A 12,667-nucleotide genomic window follows, 5' to 3' on the forward strand; every position below is an offset into this window, starting at 1 on the left:
GAAAGTGACTGCTATAGTTGGCAAAGGGAAAATAAACCACTAAATTAATGAGGTCTCTGCGGTGTTGTGATCACCACGGTGACTGATTTGGCCAACTTCACATAAATATGTATTAACTATAAATCATGGTTATGATAAGGACAATGGTAAGTTTCCTGGATTTGATCTCCCTGCTGCCAATACTCTCATTTCTCTAGACCTCAGTACCATGTCTTATAGCCATGGCTTTGGAAAAATTAGCTTTCTCCTTGCTTCACGGAGAAATGTTGATGAGTGGGAAGTAGGGGTTGGAGAGAAGACACTGTGTATGTGTATCTTGAGGGGATTAAATAAATAATGATACAGACACATAGTGAAATGCTGTGCACCACTAAAATGAATGAGATAGATCTAAATGTTCTGAGCAAAGATTTTGAATCCTTGTCTCAGACTCTGCTTCTTGGGGAACTCACACTAAACCAGAGGTTCATGATCTATTAGGTGAAAAAAAAATACATGTTGTAGATGATTCTATAATGCATTATTCTATTTTGGTTTAAAAAAAATAATAATGAATATATGGATATGTATATTTAATCAGTCTTTAAATTTTGGGGAAAAATTTATAATGGTTACCTTATGGGCAATAGGAAGGGTTAGATAGACAAGGAGGAACTCTGACTTCTTGCTCTGTATTTACATATATAAAGAAAGAGTTTTGGATGGGATTATGGGTAAATTTTACCTGTTTGGGTTTTTCAATATTTCTTATTTGAAAATTCTTTTTAAAAACTTTAAATCACAGATGTAAGTTCTATAAGGACAGAGATTTTGATCTGGTTGGTTCACTGCCATATCCTCAGTGCCTGGAGTGTTATCTTGTACGTAATTGATGCTTAATGAATATTCATTGGGTGGATCTTGAATGCAATACATATATCTTTATTGGAGGACTTGTTGGGACACAGAGTGTTTATAATTAGAAAAGGACAAATGTCTAGACTAGAATCAGAGTCCAACCGTGTTTAGTTTTGAAGATGGGTCTTGGCTGGGCAACTTTCTGTCCATATCTTCTCCCAATTTGGTCCTAAGCCCTATGACTCCAGGAAATTTTTGTGCTTTCTATCCAGTTCTGTGCTGTTTCTATGCAGACTCTAGTTAGAATGTCCTGGGCTCCCTGGGACACCTGGGAAAGCACTAGACCTGATCTAGCCCTGAGTTTCTATTCAGCTCTGTTCCAGTACTGTGGATCTGGGCTCCCTCCCTGGATCTTGGGGTCCCTACCAACCCCAGCCTCCCTCCCAATGTACATCTTTCTTGCTCCAATACACATCAGTTGGTTTATGAAGCTATTTCTCTTTCCCCTGCTAGCTGTAGAGGGATCTCTTATTTAACCTCCATCTTTTAGCCATTTAGGAAAATGTGTCAGTCATGGCTCAGATTCAGAAAGCTGACACTACTATCATCATTTTAAGGAAACTGTGGTTTTATACAAGGAGTTAAATACATAATAAAATCTCCTGAAGAACTGGAAAAGTGGAATCTAGACTGGGCTTCTAGAAATGAGTCCAGAACATCACCACAAACCTTCTTTTCCAGGGAAACTAGTACCTCTGCCACAGTCAGGAGAGTGGGTGATGGGGATCAAGAGGCTGCCAGAGTAGCTCTTGACTTGAAGAACATATCACCAAAGCTGTAGACTTCCTCCGTGTTTGCTTACCATGGTATCTGCAGAGCCTACCTCAGTGCTCATCACCTAGTGGATGGGCAGGTGGTTGGATGGATGGATCCTGGGTTTGTAGGTCTTATCCAGAATGTTGTTTTAGATATTCTTAATTTTTAGTGAGAGGGAGGTTAGCACAGAGGTTAACAGAGGTTAGCACAGAGGTTAGACCAACGGCATTTGTGCTCATATCCCAGCTCTGCCCCCAGCTAGCTGTATAATCTTAGGCAAGTTACTTCACCTCTCTGCACCTGGTTCCTTCTCTATAAAGGAGCTAATAATAGCTTTCTCATACACAGAGATGCTTTAATGATTAGGTGAGTTAATACATATAAATCTTTCAGGGAAGGAGCTGATACATAGATGGCACTATGTAAGCATTCTCTACAACAGTTGTAGTAAAGGACAAAATAGGCCTTCTCTTTGTCCTCTTTTGTAGCATTTTGTCTTTTCCTTTGCTTGGAGAGGGGCTACATAGAAAGGGTGTCATCCTCAAGCTGACTCTCCTGTTAGCTGCTGTGTATGGTACGAGTTGATTGCTGACACCAGCGTCTTTGGAAAGGTTGTGTTTGTCATAGACTCTGTTGACTGGAAATCTAAGCTCCAGCTTTGCTGGTGCAGCAAGTCTCATGCTTTCGTTTCTTACTGCAACCATTCCAGTTTAATGGGAGTTTTAACCTCCTTCCTAAATGCCAGTGTTTGATGTGCTGCAGTTCCTCGGCATCAGGAGGACATTAGGAGGATGTCTCAGGGCCAGGAGCTTATGAGCACTTTCAGAAACAAATATTATATGGCTCTTGCATGACTTGCTTTGGCAGAGGTCTCAAAGTGCTGTGCTGTGTTGGAGAAAACTTTCCATAGATGCGTTCTGTCTTTTGTGCCTCTGGCATATTGAACAAGAGCATTTAGAACCAGCCGTGCCCAAGGAGGCTTGATTCATCTTGTGCCTGGTGAAATACGGATCTCTGAACAGTGTGTACGCCCAGTCTCTGTCAACAATCCTCAGCCCTGGCCACCAGCTGTTCTTTTACAACTGCTAAACTGTTCCTCCTCCAGGTTCTATCTACCTATCCCCAAACCCGCTAGTGTCCTTTTTGAAAGAATCAGCATGAGGTCCTAAATAATAAACTGGGGTCCAGGAAACTTGACTCTGTCTTTTAGTCTGCTTCTAACTGCCTTTGTAAACTCAAACAAATTAGTTAATGGCTTTGGCCTTTGGCTTCCTCATATTGAAGTTGAAAGGGCTACACTCAAAGTAATCTGTGTCTAGTTTGAAAGATGGATGGATGAATGGATGGATGGATGGATGGATGGATGGATGGATGGACAGACAGACAAGTGAACCACTTTTTAATCTGTAGAGCAAACCATTTCCTTTATGAAGATAAAAGGAAGAAAAATCTGTCTCACTATAGCAAAAAATAAAAATAAATAAACCATGGAAGAGTCAAAGCCATGAGCAGTTTTGAACAGATGTTTTTCTGTACAGTCTTGGATTGAAATAATATCCTCTCTACAAGTCTACAAGTCTAGATTTCCCTAGAAGTTTGTTGCTTAAAGTCAATTTTGCAGAAAGGGAAAAGCATCTTCAGTAGCAGGGCTTGGAAACCAGCAAAGCCAAGGTCGGCAGCCTCAATTGATGGGATGTGGTTGTGGTAACCCAGGTTTCCTTAGAAACTGATACCTGTACTTTCTATAAAGTGCACCAAATTCAAGAAGATATTGGAATTGAACTACTTTCTCAAAATTATCTCTGACATATAATGTCAGAAACTGCTGCTATAACTCAATACTTTTCTTCAAGAGTTAGAATCAGGTCAATAAAAGAGTTTTTTTAGACCTAATCACACATTATCTCTACCACAAAAGAATAACTTGGGACATCGACATAAATATATTACTTTTCACATTTTGATAAAATATGAAAAAACTGGGCATTTTTAAAAGCCCACTTTGTTCTGGAAGAGATACTGGCCATTTAAAAGACAGAGAGTTTCTGGTATAAGATTAACTTTTTGAAATTTTATTTCACATGTAGCACCCATCAGTCTCTCTGGGCACTACCAAACCTTTAGGCAGCCTCAGGTGACTATCATATTGGTTCACCTTATGATTTCAATGTCCCTAGGGCAGTTTTTCTTTCGTGGGCTCTTTCTGCTATAAAATTTTTTTTAATATTAATTTTTTATTATACAATTATATTGGTATATTAATAGTATACATCAAAACATTCTCTTTGATCTAAAAGTTTATTTTTTTCTTCCAATTTTAAAAGAAATTAGTACATTTTCATGGGTCTCTAAGTCTTGTGGGCCCCAGGCAGGCACTGTGTATTCTGCACCTGATAGGTGGGTAAGTCAGCTCTGTGGTCCTAAGCCCCACTTGGCTCCGGTCTGCCCAGGACGGGAACATAGTTTGCCCTTGGGAAGCAGTAAACGTTTTTCTTCCCGGGAGCGTCCTTGTGACCATCCATGTAGCAGTCCACACAGCTATTCAGAATCTATTCAATTTGATCCCAAGGTGACAGCTCAGAAGCAAGGGAATTAGACTCACATTAGACTCACATGGCAGGGGTTGGGGTGGAGGGGGGGTAGATTCCTTGTTTAAAAACCTCGTATCCTATAGGAGCCAGTTTCTCTGGAACAACTCCATAGGCGTAGCTTCCAGGGTATCTCCAAAGGACATGCCCAGTTATACCAATTGTACAAGAGTTATCTACTCAGAGAAGTCCAAGCTCTGGTTTTCTCTCCAGTATTTATAGTTCCCCCAGTCTAAAGCAATTTACTAAGCAGGGGTCATTTTTATCATAAGCAATCTTGCCTGGCTAGCATTGACATTCTTCCCTTATCAGGTTTCCAGGGAAACAGCTAAAAAGTTAACCAAAGGTCAAATTCTTACGCAGAAGGGAAAGGGGGTTTAATAATACTTTGTCTACCACATGCAACTTGCCAGTTGTTAAGGAAATAATTATATTAATGTTTCAATCCACACTTTATAGTGTGTCTGTGGCAGAGACAATGCTATATGTTCCCCAAACTACACTTATTTTTTCTCCTGGGCACATTTTTCTCTAGGCCACATTTTCCAGATTCCCTTGCAGGTAAATGTAGGCCTGTGACTAATTCTCGCCAATGAACTATGGTAGAAATGATAAGATCACTTTCAGGCTGAGCCCATAAAATCCCTCTGGAGATTCTCCTTACTCTCTCTCTCTCTTTCATCATCTGCTGATGAGCTGCAAAGGCTTCGTGTGGGATTCCAGTGCCCCAGGGAATTGTGGAGCCACTGAGTAGCAGGCTGTCTGAATGACTGCATAGGGCACAGACCCTCTACTGCCCACACACACTAGATGTGATATAAGCAAGAAATAGGTGACCAGTGAGAAAAGGAAAAAAATAAATTTGTCTGCTTTTAATTCCTCTCCTTAGCTGTGAAAAGGTGAGCTGGCAGAGAATGTTTGATTAGGAAAATTAAAACACTATGTATGGTTAACTTTCTTAATGTCAAGGCAAACTACACAACTAATCTTTTCTTTGGCCCTTTCTCACATGTGAGGAAATCTTTGAGCAGAGGACTAGGAAAAAACATCTGTCTCCCCCACCACCACCTTCTCTGTGGTCTTTACTGAGAAGCGGGTAGCTTTTGCCTGAATAGAAAATTCTATGACAGTCAGAGTCTTCTCACATAAGAAGCCACTGCCAAAGCAATTCAGTCCAGTCAGATTTCAGCAACGTGATTTGGGGCACAAAGCAATCCAAACTAAGTGGCTGAGAGGAAGGAGGGAAAGGTTCTCATCATTAAAATCCTAATTAGAAAAATCTAAGAAATATGTTTGCTAAGAAGTCACAAAACAAGTACCGCTTTGTACCTGAGAAATTCTTTCCCAAATCGTGCTCTTTAAATGGACAATGTTATTTATTTGTTCTGTGCTCAGTTGTTTTTATAAAGAATTTAGAGGTCTTTACTACATAATATTTAATTTGGAAAATCTATCAACGCCTTTTTAAATTAATAATATATCATTTAGTGTGCTTTTGGGTACAAGTAAAAATAGAAAAAAGAAAACATCTCAAAGTGGTTTAAACAAGAAAGATGATTTATTGGATCCTATGATTTAAAAGCCCAGAGAAGGAACAGCTTCACATTGTGAAGGGCCATTGCTGGGGTGCTGCTGGCAGGAACAACAAATAAACAGGGAGGAGCAAGTTCCATCTTGCTCCTCCTGCCTTCCAATCTCCTGCTAGTGCCCCCTATTGGCAGAATCTAACAGACCCAGATGGCAAAGCACAGATGTTTGTGGAGCCTCAGCCTAGCATCACAGAACTGAGTGCGGAATTTAGAGACAATAGCTTCATAAACATTGCATCTCTGTATGGAAGATGATTTTTTAATTGCTGTTATCTGAAAAGATAATCAAAGGGAATGTGGCCAAAATATATAAGAAATGAATATGATAGAGGTATGTCAAGCAGTTAACAAAAGCTTTTATGTTATTTTTCTCCATTATGTTATGTGTTTGTTTATCTGTTACTTTTCTGTATTTAAATTGTGATTTCTTTCCTCATTCTCAATATTACCTATATACCTTTAAAAAATAAAATAAAAACGGTTTACAAACTTCCCCAGTAATGTGCAATGATCACAAGGTCTCAAGAATGAAGGTGCTAAAGGGATAGCAGTTCGAAACCTCTGCTCACCCTCCAAGGGGAACTCCAGCTCAGTGGGCATCTTCTCCTGGGTGCCTCATTCCCCAGAGCTTACCTGAAAGTGGAATGGGAGCGAGCACGATCCCTAACCCCGCCACAATTCCTTCTTTCCCTTATCTCCCTAATCTACACAGGGGCCTCTGGAGCCCTGAGAACAATGCTATCACCCTGTGCGCTGTGCTTGTAGGGAGGAGGTGCCGAGTGTAGTGTGTTAGCTGGACTGCGGAACCGCCTTGTTCCTGTGTCTGAGCTCTTTTTTATTTTTTTCAGGACTATTACTCTTCCTTCTTGCAAATGGTGTCTCTGATGGAGGGCAACAACTTTTTTGTTGTGTTTTTGTAGGTTGGGGAGCAACCTACAAAATGTGACAGCCTATGTGGATCTCTTTCTGATTCTGCTTAAAGTTATTCTACATAACTGGTGTGTGTGTGTGTGTGTGTGTGTGTGTGTGTGTGTGTGTGTGTAAAACAAATAACTGTCAGGTCCTGGAAGGAAGGAATGAACTTTTATTTCCATATATTCCCTTCATGCTTTGTGTCAGTTAGAATTTCATTCAGTTATAAGTAACAGAGACCTGAAAAAGAATGGCTTAAACATACCAGGATTTGCATTGTCGTGTAAAGTTAAGTCCTGATTCAGTCTGTCTATGCTATGGTTATGGCAGCTCCACCAGTTGTCGCCGACAAAGGTTTCTTCCAGCTGTCGCACCTTTATTCCTCATGGCTACCGGAGCTCCAGTCATCACTTCCATGTTCCGGGCAGCAGAACAGAGAAAGAGAAAGAAAGCATACCTTTCCCTTTCAGAAAAAGAGAGCTCCGAAAGTCCCACTCCCCTTCTACTTATATATTGTCTCCCAGAACTTAGTTCCAAGGTCATATCCAGCTCAAGGAAGGCTGGAGAATGGGGTCTTTTACCCAGTTGATAATGGGCTTGACTAAAAATTGGATTCTATTACTATGGAAGAAGATGATTAATATTTGATGAGAATGCTAATAAAGCAGTGGAGTATTGACCAAAGAACTTCTCTTTGGGGAGCAGTTTAAAGAGATTAAAGTTTAACAGTTTAAATGTTCAGAAAGGCTGAGATGACAGAAGACAAAGAAGATTTGTAGAATTCAGAGGCCATTCCATGGCCTGTTTTCATAACATTGAAAATATTTATTGGAGTATGTTATCATTCCAGAAGTATATCTGTTAATTATAGAAAATTTGGAAAAAGAAGGAAATAATGTCCCTTACTCTTAGAACCTGCAGATAGCCCTAATTAACATTTAGTGTGCCTTTACTCCCTTCTCTTCTATGCATAACTTATTAATTTTGAACAAGTAAAAAAAAAATCCTTCTTGCTGTTTGTAGTGGTGTTTTAACTCTGTTTATAGAAAGCAATATACAGAAAAGTCTTACTCCCACCTGTGTCTCTTCTCAGGGAAGTCTCTGTGTATCACATGAGAGTTTATTTTTTACATATTTCAGCAAATGCAGACTTTCATTTTCCTTGTGACCCACTTGACACAAGTGCCAGCCCATCTCACCTTGCTTTTTTCACTCCCACTTTATTCTGCACTTTGTTGTTTGCCCTAACACAAAGCTTCCCTCTTCACTTTCATAGTGTTCCTTCCTGTGTATGTATCTCATTAAATAAACAGCTCCCTATTGATGGCACTTGAGTTGTTTCCAATATTTTGCTGTTACAATCAATAGACAGCCTTTCATGGGTCTCATTTACATACATTAACATATTTATAAGATAAATACCTATCAGTGGAATTGCTAGGTCAAATGCATTGAATGCATTTGTAATAGGTATTGCCAAATTGCTCTCCACCCTGATTTTAAGTCTACCCTCCCATCAACAATATATGGGAGTTTCTATGTCCCCACAGCCTCATTGAAAGTGATTTCAAACCTCTGGATTTTTGCCTGTATGATACATTTTAAAATCTCTCTTGGTATAGCTTTATTATAAGGAAAGTTGACTCTCAGTTTTTGTGTTTGTTTTGTTTTGTTTCTGTCTTATCAGTGTTGCTCTCCAGTGCTTTACCTTTTATGAGCATTAACCTATGAGATCTCTGGGCTCATAAACATAAGAAGGCTACACCCCCCAACTGAACAGTTGCTATTTTCCTTGCATCTTATTCCTGACAAACATACCAATTGCATGCAAGCTAAATGATCGTTTATGATTTTGCTGGTTTATATCCTGCTTTATTTCTAAGATATTTTAAGTAAGAAAATTGGAATAAAAGGAAAATAAGAGTAAAAATAACAGTAGAAAAAGCAAGATGAAGCCAGAGATGAAGTCAGTATACCAAATACCCTTGACCCTTGCTAAAGATAGATTTGGCCAATGCGAAGAGAACCTGGCTTTTCTGAGCCCATAATGGATACAATAGAGATATAACAGACAGAGAGTACACACCAAGGAAAGATTTTTCTTCTTCCTTCGCCCTGTATGCTCCAAACTCGGGTGCTGAATGGAACCGGAGCAACAGAGGCAGCAACAGGACTGGGAGTAACATGGTCCAGCTGACAGGAAGAGAAGAGAGGAAGAGCTTGGTAGTAGAGAGAACCAAGGGAAGAGGCCAGTTAGAGGCAGCTGCCTCCAAACATTACTCAAACTTGGAAGGGTTGTTCAAGTCACAGGAAAGGAAGGCACTTAGCATCACTTATCAAAATTTCAGTTTAATTCTACTGGAATTCTTGTACATGTGGCCTGCTTTCTCTTAGGCCCTGACCTTGGTCGGATTCCTTTTTAGCATCTTGGCTTCTTTTCCTAGCCAAGTCATGGAATTGAGCTCTATAGAGGAAGGAGGCATTACTTTGAGCTTGGGTATCAACAACGCATTGTGAGAAAACATTTGAGTTCCTAGCAGAGGGAGCATAATTCTAAGGATGTTTAGGAAAATCTGAGCACAATCATCTTAATGTCTACATCAAATGACAATACCTTGCTTTCCAGTATATATCACCCATAAAATTATCACTTTAAATATAGATGAAAAAACTAGTCATTTAATGATTATAGCTCTGGAAAGAGATATTTGCTTGTAGAAGGGAATATGAGAGAAAAAAAAAATAGTGCTAGAGCATTGGGGCGAAAATTTACCCAAAAACCCAATGTTGTTATAATTGTCTTTTCACAAGCACAAGATCATAGCCATTGCTCAGGATTAAAATAAACTTGTCTTGTTTCATTTGGAGTAGATAAGCTATCCTCTCTCCAGACAAACCAAACAAACTCTGTTACTTACAGCACAATATTTTGTCTTTCCAGGCATCCTATAAGCCATTGTTGAAGCAGATTGTGGAGGAAATATTTAATCCTGAAAAGCCAGATCCCGTCGATATTGAACACATGTCTTCAGGCCTCACTGATCTCCTTAAAACTGGATTTAGCATGTTCATGAAGGTAAAGTAACCATGAAGAAGTAAATAATCCTGAGTGTAATGCTGTCTTTGCCGGGGGTAAATGCTGACACCCCCTTAACCTAGTGAGTACCACATAAGATACTGTCTAGTATTTTGGCTCTTCTCAAATCAGGAGCAATCTTTATTTAACTTTTGGTTAAAAGCAGCCTGACCTTCTAGCTTCATATAACTTCTTTCGATCTAAGCACTATGGTCTTTTCTGATCAATATGTAAAGACACAACCCCTTCAGGATAGCACTACTGAAAATTTTTCTACTCTCGGTCTATATTTTCACTGAACGTGAATCCCTATACTGTTCACAGGTCTTCATGATAGTCTGTTGTTCTTAATTATAGAACTTATTATGTAGGATGGTGAGTCATTCTGCTCAGTTGCGTGACTAGCATCGCCCCAGAACTTATTTGAAAATGACTTTTCTTTTGGCCCAGCAGACTCCCAAATGACAAGTGCTAGAATTTCTCTTGCTAATATCAAGGTAGGTCAAAAGTACTACACAACCTTTGCAATGGGGATGAAAGAAGGAAAAGCACACAGATGTGATCTATTTTTAACCCACCGAACAGTTTCTGAATTTAAAAGGATCTAAACAAGATTATAGGCTGACCTCCCAGTCTATGCCAGGACTCCACTTGTAATAACTCTCGGAAATAACAGACTGTTTTACCAGCTTCAAAGTGTCTTTGAAATCATGAATTAATCTACATAGAAGAGCTAGCCTTTCGGAGTTCAATAAATACATATGCCAGGAAAACTGGTCCACTCCAAAGCTAGAGGACAGAAGCCAGACAATCAGACTCTAAACAAAGCAGTTAATGGCGGGAATGGAAGCAGGAGTCTCCTTCCTGCTGTTCCAAATTATCATCAACTTCTGTTGCAATGCGTGACTGGTATTTTTTCTTTAATAACACAGCAGGATATAGCTTCTCAAGGTGTTCAGGGGCTCCTGTGTTGAATGTAAGTCCAGGATTGTCCAGTAGCCCTTCATGATGGCTAGTTTATACAGAAAATTCCATGCTAGATAGAGGTGGTCTCTGACCTTCTCCACTTGGGCACCCTGTTTCTTCATTCATAAGCTTGAACTTTACCCTGAAGAGAAACTAAAATAACAAATGTGGGCTTTCAGGCCCAAGTCAAGAGGGTGGCCCAACTGGCCGTGTGTCCTTTCCCAGTCAGGCTGCTGTATTCAGGGTCTGGCCAAGGACACAAGTGGAGGCTGGAACCTTCTTGCACTCTACTCACAGCACAAGTTTCTAATTTGCAGAGGGGCGCAGTGTAGACGAGAGGAGGCCCTGACTCACTTTGTCCAGTAACGTTCCACAGAAAGAACTTGTTTCTTAGCCAAAGGGTCTGTGACCAAGTTTGTTTGGGAAACACTGGGTTAAACAGCAGATTAATGCACAATTCTTTGCTGCCTGACTTCACAGTGCCTTTTATATGCTAATGGACTTTGCAGCTCTGCAAGACCAATGTGGAATGCTGTGTGAGGACTGTCCACTTGCATTTTCCATCACTGTTTCGTGAACCGTGAGACATCACATTTTAAAATTACCCTTTTAAATGCGACAGAGTGTTTTCTACAGCTCTTCCTGTGGTCAGAAACATCACTGTCCCAAGGCAGGCTTTGCTTATGAAGGTGGTTGGAACCATCCTGGGTAAGCAGTGGACTGCTATGCTTCTCCCCATTCAACTCCCTGGAGTTCAGTCTCATGAAGAAATGCTGCCCCTTGAGACTGATCTCAAAGAGAGGTTTCCAAGTCATGGATTTAAGAAAAAGGAATTTGTTCTCTCAGCAGCTGTCAGAATCCATTCCTCAGCTCCCAGCTGCTGGGCCTCTGCTCTCAGTTCCCAAGGGCAGTTTGTCTATCTGCAGGGGGCTAAGGAGAGTCTCCATGGGCTGGCTGTAGAGCCCTCCCCGTCCCAGGACCCCAAGGGAGAGTGATTTTGCTCTGTTTCTACATAGGCCTTGGCGGCTGACTCTTCCCACTGTTCCATGGAACTCAGCAAGGAAAGTTACCTCCGGTCCATGTGTTCAGGCTTAGAACAAAATTGAGATAAATGTAAAGAGGAACAGCGAGTAGGGCTTTGAGGACCTAACTATTACTTCCCAAATAGCTCTGTCTCTGAGATGGGTGAAGCCATCAGCAGAGGGTGTCTCTACTCTGCTTCAGGCCAGTGGAGAGAAGAAAATACAAAATGCAGGTGGAGTCTCCTGTGGCCTATAGCCATTTACCAGCCTCCTTGGTCTTGCTTCTGTTGCTTCTCACTCACTACCCAAAGGTATGCAGCTAACCTGTGCTGAGCTGTGCTATGGATCAGCCATTTTCATATTTAAACCTCACAACAACCCTGGGAAGTAAATTCTCTCATTATCCTTGCTTTACCCTGGGGAAACTGAGGCCCATAAAGGTTAAGCAGTAGTCGTGAGCTTCCAGAAAGCCAGGATTGGCTTGTATGCTCCTCTATTCTCAGGTGTTTTCCAAAGAGCACATAGGAAATGGGACACCAGGATTTGTCTCCAGGTCAGTCTTAATCGAAAGCCTGTGCTCTTCACCACAACATTGCTTGGCTCCAGAATTCTCCCAAGCATTTTCTTAGAAGAAAAATATTCATGTGTCATTAATTCTTCTCTTCATGATTACTCATTAGCTCAGACACTTTCCATTTCCAGTATCTATGAAGCTCATGAATAAAATCCACACCTAGCCTGGTCATCAAGGCAGTCTCCCAGGAGTCGTCTGCTTGGTGCCCTCCCTGTCTGCCTTTCTGAGACTTGGCCCACAACTCGTTGGCAATGCACCCCCAGGAGAAGAAATTTGCATATTGACGT

General features: G+C 40.7%; 1 protein-coding gene across 1 annotated transcript in view; it reads left to right on the forward strand.

The window, feature by feature from the left end:
* SCFD2 (sec1 family domain containing 2) overlaps positions 1-12,667 on the forward strand; it is a 346,047-nt gene that overhangs the window by 311,960 nt on the left and 21,420 nt on the right. Inside the window, exon 7 of the mRNA XM_016119585.2 lies at positions 9,684-9,818. Coding sequence (XP_015975071.1) covers positions 9,684-9,818 — 135 coding nt within the window. The remainder of the gene's footprint in view (positions 1-9,683; positions 9,819-12,667) is intronic.

The sequence above is a fragment of the Rousettus aegyptiacus genome, unplaced genomic scaffold, assembly GCF_014176215.1.
Source record: "Rousettus aegyptiacus isolate mRouAeg1 unplaced genomic scaffold, mRouAeg1.p scaffold_m13_p_10, whole genome shotgun sequence".
Classification (NCBI taxonomy): Eukaryota; Metazoa; Chordata; class Mammalia; order Chiroptera; family Pteropodidae; genus Rousettus; species Rousettus aegyptiacus.